Source organism: Poecilia formosa, unplaced genomic scaffold (assembly GCF_000485575.1).
Source record: "Poecilia formosa unplaced genomic scaffold, Poecilia_formosa-5.1.2 Scaffold129, whole genome shotgun sequence".
Classification (NCBI taxonomy): domain Eukaryota; kingdom Metazoa; phylum Chordata; class Actinopteri; order Cyprinodontiformes; family Poeciliidae; genus Poecilia; species Poecilia formosa.
The window spans coordinates 635,487-645,271 of NW_006800068.1; the positions used below are offsets into that span (position 1 = coordinate 635,487).

Below are 9,785 nucleotides of genomic sequence, written 5' to 3' on the forward strand. Positions count from 1 at the left end.
CTCTTGATTCTCAGCCGGTCCTCTGTGGAGTTACTGTTGTGTTTTGGGTTGTTCTCGTTGTGCAGGATGTCCCAACAACATAGAAATCACAAAAAATACGTACGAGGAATTTGTTATGGCCACTCTAAAGCATCATCTTATTCAACAACAGGCTTAAATTATGACAGAAACATTTTATGATCTTATTGAATAAATGTTAAAAAGAACATCATAAAACGATTCTTGGAAATTTTTAAGATGCTAGAGATTATAAAAAACACCGAATAAAAAAGGTATTCAGGTTTATTTTCAACAATTAAAATATATACAGAAACAGATAAAAAAATTTAAAAAAACGTTTAACACGTAACAACTTTTGGTCCTCAGAGCAAGATATAAATAGAGAACAAAGATTATGAGTCAGTGTCTTCTGAACTGGAGTTGGTGGAGGTGGTGGAGGCAGAATCTGACAAACTGCTGCTTGTGCTGACGGACTGAGAGGCACTTTTGCTGGTCTTCTCTGGAGAGCGTAAAGGAAACGAAGCACCATCAAAATCTTATTATCAAATTATCCAAGGATAGCTTTGTGCCAACATGCTTTGCTTACTTTGATATTTTTTGAATTTCTTGAACAGGCAGGATCTGACAAATCGCTCGAGCTCCCGCAGAGTGGACGGCTTCAGTAACTCAAAGTCGATCTCGATCTCGTCCAGGTTGGTGGTGCACATGGTGGGCTCCGACGCTTGGAGGATTTCGACCACGCGGGCCAGCTTTATGCCAGGAAGGCGGTTGATGTCGAGGCTCAGCTGATGTTTTTCCTCATACGTCATCGGCAAGGCCTTATCATCCGAATCCCATCTTTTCTCGTGTGTAGCCGCCAAAGCTTTCTCTCTCAAATCCCAATCTTTGTTTTCTCTCAATGGATTCCTGAAATTAGAGAAAATAAGAGTAAACTTGTGTTTAATGTATAGAAACAGCAGTAAGTCAATAATCATACCTAACTGCAGGGTTTGAAGCACTTTTAGGTACGTCCCCGCCATGTTGTTTCTGGTCATTCTCCTTCCGCAGTTTTGGGGTTTGAGAAACGGCTGCATGCTGTCCATCAACCGTCTTTAGCTGGGCAGAAAAAACACCAGAACATTATTTTTATGTGGTGAAGCCTTTCTAATAAAGCTCCAAAACAACTAAAAGCACCAAGAAGCCAAAGATGTTGAAAACGGGGTAGTGAAGAAAGAAATGCAGCCGATTTCACACATGAACACCAGAGTTCTAGAGGATGTTCTGGCAGGTTTTGATTTAGACATTTTATGTTAGAAACACTCTAGAAATGTGGTGGAATGGCAGAACACAACGCAAAAAATCCACTGAGGAAATCTCTCTCAACACGTTAGGTTACACATGTTTTTACTACAGCTCCTTCCTGGCAAAAAGCAAGCAGAGATCAACGAATCAGGAGAGCAGAAAGGAGATTGAAGCAGCCATTTTGATCTGCAGCAAACACTCTGTGAGATCTGCCATCTCACCCGCTGATATTCCAGACATTCAACTCAAACGAAAAATGTCTTCCAGGCGTCCAAAGCGGACGTTGTGGAAATTTGTTGACACATATTTCACCAATCAGGAACATCTCTAGAACATTTAAGTGCACGTGTGAAAATGGCTCTGGGGCACGTCTGCAAGGGAAGGCAACACCGTTAACACGTCAATATATATGTTACAAACAGCACCTTCCGTTCATTAGCACCCCTGGAGAAGATGAGCCTTAGGAAATATATATTTTATTGCACTGATATTAAATTGTAACAAAAAATATCTAACCGTTGATTTAAGTGTATTTTAGTGCAGAAAATATACTGATAAAATGTCTTTTAAACAAGTACAAGTAATCACCCTTGTCTATGGGCCTATTTCTTTAAACTACTCTGCAAAATGGAAAAGAACACATTTCATGTCAATTAAAAAAAAAAATAGATGACTCCTCAAAGTCCGTCGTCCAGGTGGGTTTTCATGAATATGTTCAGTGGACGACACTCTGGGCATTATAAATTCCTTCACATTGTGAATAAAACAATACAAAATGCAGCCCCAAAACAACACAGAATCGGTTTATCGGACAGTAAAAGCACCGTTTTTCCACGGCGTCATCTCTCAAATCTACTGTAAATCTCGTAGTTTTGTCAGGTGAACATCTATTGCGATATCTTTTGATTTCATGAAAAACAATTATTTATTTCTTTCAGATGAAACCCACCTGTTTTCGTGCCTCGGCAAACCGGGCGGAGTCCTCCACTGTCGACTCGGATCTGTCCAAACTAGCCAGACTGCTGATGGTGCAGCTGGGAGCGGTGACCCCGACTTGCTCGTCTGGCATCTTGGCAAACCTCTGTTCGAACACTCCCTTCAAGCATCCATAAGCAAGCATGAAATGGAGAGAATTACTAAAACAAATAATACAGTATTATAATTTGCAACACACCTGAAGCTTTCTGGCCATGCCGACCACAGTGTGATGGGAGGGGTTGTACTTGTAGCAATTGGAAAAGATTAAGCGGATATCTGCAGCAAACTGCTGCGCGTCCTGGTACTCTCCTCCATCCATCTTTTTCTGCAGGTGAACAGAAATCTTTTAAGTGATGCCAGGATTACACTTCAATCCACAAAAAGGTTAAAAAAAATAAAAAGTAGCTCTACTTTCACAGTGCTGAGATCCATTGGGTATTTGATGATGTCGTGGTAATCGTGAATCCCCAGAGCGTTAGCGTCTACAGGCATGTAGAATGGCCAGGCGTAGGCAGAATGTTTTTTCGACAGCATCTCCTTCAGGATGTTGCTGCAGTACTTTAGCTGTTCCCTCAGCCCTCCATGTTCTGTGTTCGGAAAGTCCCTCGCTTCAAAGTCGCTCTTGGTAGGAGTGGTAGTTCGGCCCACGCCTTCAGGCCTCATCCTTTTTTCTGAAAGGAGCAGCAAAGCGTATTCAACCCCTCTTGAAATATTTAGATTGTGCCAAACTACAACACAGACCAACACAAATGTAGTGCAAGTAGACAAAAAAAAAAAAAGGTCTCTGATGACAGAAACTGTTTGTTGAAGTGGCACAAATAATTTTTGCATTATCTTTTGTGGGGAAATATTCACTGGCTGTAAATTCTGATTGTTTGTCTTTGAGTGTTGGACTGTTCACATGTGGAATGGATGTTTGATTCATGTTTAGAAGATTAAACAGTTTTAGTCGTTTGAGATCTCAGGTTTGTTTTGATTCTGTTTTTTCCTGAAAGGAGGAAGACTTGCTGTCAGTTTGAGTCACATCCTGACTGGACGATGTTTTAGATGTATTGTGAAGGTCTTGTGTGAATGAATGATACATTTTATCTGCTTTCAAAAGGGTGGAAATCAAGAAATTTTACTTTAGATTCTGTATTTTCTTACATGCATGTAACGGTTAATGATTAGGTAAAAATAGAGCAGACTGTAAGCTGGACATCAACAGATGGGTGCAAGTCAGAGTCATGCACCAGCTGTAGGAATGTACAGGTCATCTTGAGTGTGTGAGGAGAGAGAGAGGGGTGTTTTCAAGATCAACACATACTGGTGTTGGTGCCAACAGGCAGACAGAGCTCTCATTGTTATACAAGGCCTTAATTAAAACTCTCAAAGACAAAGTAGTTGAATCTTATCAGTTATTTAATAGAAAATTCCCCAACAGAGTCTCCCACATGAAAAACCCCAATAAAATAAAGTGACATTTATGATTACAATGTGACAAAATTTGAGCACAAATTGTTTTTCAATGCGCTGTACGTCTCACCTCACGTCAGCCGTTTGAAGACGCGACTACATTACCTGTTGGGATGCTTTTTCTGCCTCTCCCTTTGCCTGCATGAGGGACAATCTCCTCCTCTTTCTGAGGCATCTGGGAAACTTTTTGCAAGAAAATCTTCTCCAAGGCGAGAGCCATCAGCACGATGTCATCGGTAGGCTGGACAGGAGGATGGGGAAAACTCTGTTAGGACTTACATATCCAGGACTTTACCTTCTTTAAACCAAGAAGCTCCTAACCTTGTTATATATGTAACAGTTGGTAAACATGGTGTTGAAGTCCTGCAGGCATTCACTTGAACTCCAGTAGTAGTTGTTCTCCAGGCGTTTCTTGATGGTGCCCAAGTCCATGGGGGACGTTATGATCTTATGATAGTCCTGTTGAAATAGAAGGTGAGTTTGGATGTAAGAGACAGTCTGTCCAGGTATGACTGACAATGCAGGGCAGTTCCTATCTGGCAATAATATGAGGTAAACCCCACCCCCCCAAAAAAAAACAGATTACTCACTGGTAGACCAAGACTGACTGCATCAACAGGCTGGTAGAACGGCCAAGCGAACTGGTGCCGCCACAGAGCTTTCACCACCACTTTCTCCATGTACTGCAGCTGGTTGGTCCGTCGGCCAGGCTTGTTGGGATCGGTCACCTCCGGAGGAGGAGGATTCACGAGCATTTTGGGATCTGGCTCAGCGTCGGAGGACATGATGCAGGTGAAACGGGGTTCGCCGTTATCTCCTTTTAGCCAGGTAGCATGTGCCTTTCAGCTCAGTGGAGACTCCGAGGGAACGCCAGCCTGCTTCATGCATAGTTTTCATGCCACACAACCTGTCAATCAAACAGCAAACGGTTACAACTGTGCAATTCTGACAACGCTGTGGGAATTGTAGTGGCATTGTTAAGCTTGCCTCTACTCTTTTTGTTCATCTTTTGTATGTTTGTTATATCAGCTTTCTACCATTATAACCTAAATTAACTGAAATAAATACTTGAAATATTTCAGTCTGTTTAACAAATTTGTATATTCTAAGACTAGCTTTCATTTAATGGAATTAGCTCAATAAATTAGCTTACATAAATGTACAAAAACAAGAAAAAAATGGGGAAATTTAATTGAACAGATTTATGTAATCATTAAAATGCTAGGTCTTACTAAGCAGAAAAAACATCTTAAGGGATATATTATTCCTTTTTATTTAAGCAAATTATTTTGAACCCTCTAAACTTGACAATTTGGGCCATCAAGGGAAAAATCACTGTTTTAAAATGCTCAGATTTATGGGATGATATTTAGTGAAGGGCTGTGTCATTACAGTAGCCTTAAAAACACCGAAAATGGTGGCCGTTACAAAAAAACAACACGTAAATAAAATAAATAAATAAATAAATCTTAGTCCAAGTATTTTAGTTTTATCGAGCAAGTTCAAAGAAGAGTTTAACCAACAGTTACTGAAACGGTAAACTTGTTTAAAGCAACAAACAGCTCTGGATGTTGTCGAAATAATACAAAGTATCCTTTATTGAATGCTGGTAACTGTTGGACATTTTCAAGCGCTTTGTTCCGACAGAGAAAAAAACAGCGGTAACACGTAATAACGTTACAGCAACACTCGCTAGCTCACTTGGCTAACTGGTTTTCATAAAGTGCTACTCACTAGCAGATTAAAGCAACAAAAAAAAAAATAAAACACTCAAAGCCCAGTAAGCATCGGCATAAATCAGTCTCACATAAACACAGCCAACCTGGAGTAGCCGTTCTTTGTTTTGTGGTGGCCGACTTCTAGTTTAGGAAGTCTTGACGCTGAACCTTCGTGTTTAACGAAGCAAAAGTATCCTTTACAACAACTGACCAGGAAAAATAACGGTTGAACAAAAACTGAAGGGTTTATGAACTCCTTTTTTTTTCTCGTGAGAGGGGGTTGAGGTGATCTTCTGAGGACTTTTTTCTGACTCAAATAAGTTATTACTGAAGGGAAATGAAATCAGAAAGCCGAATTAGATTTACTTCAGAGTGCAGGACTGGGGTACCAACTGAAAACTAACTGACCAGTAGCTGACATGGCTGGAGCAGGAATGGAGGGAGGGGCGTTCCTCTTCACACCGCCACCTGTTGAACTGGAGTGTCTAGAGCAGCGGTTCTCAAGCACGGGGTCCGCTTCCCATTGGGGGTCGTCTTGAGATGGACAGCTCTGGAAATCCAAATACATGAATCAGTGCTTGCCTGAGAGCTTATTTGCTGTTGTTGTTAGTCTACAAGAGAAAAATGTATACAAAACAACCATAAAAGTTGTGGGTAATTATCGAGAAGAATTAAGATATATATTTGAAAAGACCGCAGGCTCAATTTTCTTCTCTCAGATCCCAAGACTTGGGATTCTGGGAGAATCGCGGGCAGAAGTGAAACCACAGAAAAAACAGCAATCGGTGTTCGACACAGAGTTTAATCAAAACCAAAACAAAGTATGAAAATTACATNACACACACACACACACACTCTGACCTTTTCCTTATCATAAATCACAAACTACCGTTCTCCTGCCAGGGTTTTGTTTAACCCAATTTGTCACTAAGGACACCTCTTCCACCCTCGCTGCAGATTTTCTCAGAAGGACCGGGAGGGCAATTAGTGGGTGGATCAAAGGATGCCATCCAGAGCTCTCCTTCGCCTTGTAATCATGGACGTCCACAGCTTCTGGAGCTGATAAGTGAGGGCTACAGTTTGCCTCAGAGCACGGGCAGAAAAGTGCCACTTTTCCAACCTACAGCCCTGGATTCAGAGTGAATTCTCATCTGAAGTCGCAAAAGATGCGAGACGTTCAATTAGTCTTTTGAATCCTTTACGTTTCAATCGCATAAATCAAAGTATCAAACTGTTAAAGTTCTTGAACATTCATTATGCTAAACCGAGTGACCGGAAATACAAATTTTGGTTTTCTTTTTATTATGCACAGGGGGGAGCGGGTGAACCCTGGTGCAACGCAGACAGACTCATGTGACACATATTCACACATTGCTGTGACAGAAGCAGGTCAGCGAAGGTGTGCTGAGAATATTTGACAAATGCGCCGTCAAACACCCGCCGCTCTCGAATGATGGCCGTTTCGACTCCCTCTGTAGCATAAGAACGGGAATAATCGCAACTATTTTCTCCAAGCTGGCAATTTTTATTCAGAATTCCAGCCAACCCTCACAAAGATGACTCAACATTCAGCAGACCTACTGGCACTCACGTCAGATTGGGGAGTGAATGAAAGCAGAATGAAACATTTTCCACAGAGCACTTTTCACTCTACTGCTGCGGTCGTGTTGACTTCCTGAGGAACCAAATGCTTCCTCATATTGATGTTGGAAGCATAAACAAGATTAAGTGAATGGGAAGCTCTAGACAAACGGAGGCACGTCAATGTAATCATAAAACCACGTCGGCTCATGTGTAATCTTAGTCTAATTATATATCAGGATGCCTGCTCATCCCAAATTCTCCTTTGCAGGGACATGTTTGCCTATTGTGGCATAAGGTCACTCTATGGGTCACAGAATCATCCATGAAAAGCTTCACATCTTCATACAGACATCTTTCATGCATATGGCACATATACGGTATAAAAAAAAGTTTTAATTTGCAGAATTTTCTGATGTTCACTCAATAAAAAGACAATGTTTTCCAACTAAAAAGAATTTAAATGAATTAGAATTAAAAAGAATTGTCCTGTGTAGAAATAGAGATTAAGAGTATAGTGTCTTGCCTTCCCATGCATGAAGTTGTTGCAAAACCTAAGAGCTCCTTCAGTGACAGATTGCTGCATCTGAGGTGCAGAAAGTAGCTTCATCCCATATCCCCCCCGACCCCCCATCAGCATATACACTTTATAACCCTCACAACTCCCAATAAACTCAAACTCAATAAGTGTTTATATCAGTGCAATCTTTTTTTTTATGTCTAGTAATCTGTTGCTGCTATCAGTGCACAGATATTGTAACATTGTAATTTTGAAATAAGCAGTATTGTTTCTTCTATGTTGTAAGATTGCACATATTGCACAAATTCTTACTGTTATTTTTTCTGTCTACTTGCAACTTTCTGTTGCTACACCTAAATGTTCCCACAGTTGGACAAAAAAAAAGATACTTATATTCCTTACTAGTAAAATTTACTGCTTAAATAGGCAAATTATAAAGCAACATTTTGACATTGTATTCAGGGAAAGCTTTTATCTCAGTAAAACTATGCTACAGTTCCTCAGATTTAAACAAAATGGAAGTAAAGTAAAAAGAAAAAAAAACACTTCTGCATTGGTATACTAATATATGAGTAAGAATAGAAGCTGTTATATTTATTTTCTTTATATAAAATGCTAAGCGGCCTTAAAATGCTTGCAAAATAGTATATCCTGTTTCTATTCCTCATAACAGCCTAAATAGGGTGGCAAAGCTGCAACAACTTCCACATCTCAGTGTAAATGATTAAACAAATAAAATCTGAAACTTCCTCTTTTTAAGCAACATATCTTTTCCCACTTGCACAACTGGCTTGGTTGATAAAGTTGAGTTAACATCTTTCGAAGCAGATGAGAAGATGCTGAAGTCGCAGCAAAACTGCAAGATCATTTTGCTGACGAGGCAACATTTCTGGCAGACAGGTGAATGGCGATGAAGCGCTCAGACCTCGGCAGGAGATTTGCATGATTGCGTTTGTGATAAAACCGCCGTTGCAAACACAAAGCACGGCCCACACCTACAGAGTTGATCTATTGTTTCTTTCATCCAGAACAAAACTGAACTTAATTGTGCTAATTTACGTTTTGTTGCTTGCACGCTGCATTTTTTGCAGACCGCAGTTCTGCAACAACCGAGATGTGGGCTTGCTCTGACAGGAAGCCCTCCAAATCAAATGACAGAACACCTCAGTGGATGTCTGACCAGGTGAGAATCAAAACCTGATAGGATATCAGCAAAAAGCTTATTTATTTTAAGCATTTATTGCTATTCAGCTTGATAATTACAGCTTAAAGCTAATGAAAAAAAGCCAATATTATGGAAGAACAATAAAACATATAGACAATACAGAAATGTTGTGCTATGGACACACATTGCTTACTCACAAACTCCAAGTGGTTTGCATACACAAACCCAGAGAGGTATGTCAAATCCTTAAAAGACTATTCCTAAAGAAGCTAGGTGGTTGCACCGTGCTGTGTCCCAAAAACACTGATGAACAGCTTAGAGGAAGGAAAAACTGGGGGTGAAAAAGCTCCAAAGCTCCAATTATCATTGTTGCTTGTACGTCTTTTTTTTATTTTATTTTTTTTTTGTACCAGACTTTTTACTTCCACTAAAACTTTATGACAGGGAGATTGATGCTGCACTCTGAACAGCCAGCTTCCTTATTAATGGCCTTTCATGAATGGTGTCACTCACAGCCTGATGGACGACTGCCAACTCAGAATTCAATCAAATAATCGTGAATACCAGAACATGGCCACGATCTAACATTTGTGTTAAGGTTATTGCTAGATCACCTGCAATAATCAGCAAATGTAACTAAATTAAAGGCTTGAAACATATCACTATGTGTGTAAGAAATGAGTTTCACTTTTATCAACTTTCAGGTGATATTCTAATTTACGTAGATTTACCAGTACATACAGCAGTGCGATGTGTGTGTGTGTGTGTGTGTGTGTGTGCAATCAAGAACAGAGTTTGGGGCGTAAACCAAAACCCCTCATCATCTCTTTGAAGTTTGTTTTGCACAGACTTACCTGTGACATCTGGGGCCTGAAATTGATCTCCTTCAGATCCACCGATCCGGGGGAGAGGTTATGCAACATCTGGCACAGGAGCACCCCGTCCCGCAGCGCCTGTGCCAAGTCGAACACGACCGCCGAGGGCCACACGACCCGGTGGTTCGGGGGCAGGACCTTGCAGTCTATCAACCACCGCCCGCATTGTCTCCACTCCTCCATCTCTGCTCCGGAGACTCTCCTGGCAAAAC

At 40.7% G+C, this 9,785-nt stretch overlaps 1 protein-coding gene across 2 annotated transcripts; it reads right to left on the reverse strand.

Annotated features, from left to right (window-relative positions):
* Positions 1-264: 264 nt before the first annotated feature.
* On the reverse strand, positions 265-6,007 carry LOC103144565 (bromodomain-containing protein 3-like). Of its 2 annotated transcripts, none has more exons than XM_007561616.2 (10): positions 5,841-6,007; positions 4,305-4,621; positions 4,036-4,173; positions 3,820-3,955; positions 2,671-2,930; positions 2,456-2,584; positions 2,231-2,377; positions 977-1,095; positions 587-906; positions 265-499 (listed from the first exon to the last, which is right to left on the reverse strand). In XM_007561616.2, the coding sequence occupies exons 2-10, from the start codon at positions 4,497-4,499 to the stop codon at positions 393-395; spliced, it is 1,551 nt and encodes a 516-aa protein (XP_007561678.1). In that variant the 5' UTR covers positions 4,500-4,621; positions 5,841-6,007; the 3' UTR covers positions 265-392. The 2 variants fall into 2 exon arrangements, with proteins under 2 accessions (XP_007561678.1, XP_007561677.1); XM_007561615.2 differs by having other exon boundaries at positions 5,537-6,007.
* Between the last annotated feature and the right edge of the window lie 3,778 nt (positions 6,008-9,785).

Bases quoted from the DNA above. Each gene is read 5' to 3' on its own strand.
- LOC103144565 (XM_007561616.2), bottom strand. From the start codon at position 4,499: ATGTCCTCCGACGCTGAGCCAGATCCCAAAATGCTCGTGAATCCTCCT. The intron at 3,956-4,035 runs GTTAGGAGCTTC...CCTCCTGTCCAG, and splicing joins ACTGTTACATATATAACAAG to CCTACCGATGACATCGTGCT. The intron at 2,931-3,819 runs GTAATGTAGTCG...TGCTCCTTTCAG, and splicing joins CAGAAAAAGCATCCCAACAG to AAAAAAGGATGAGGCCTGAA.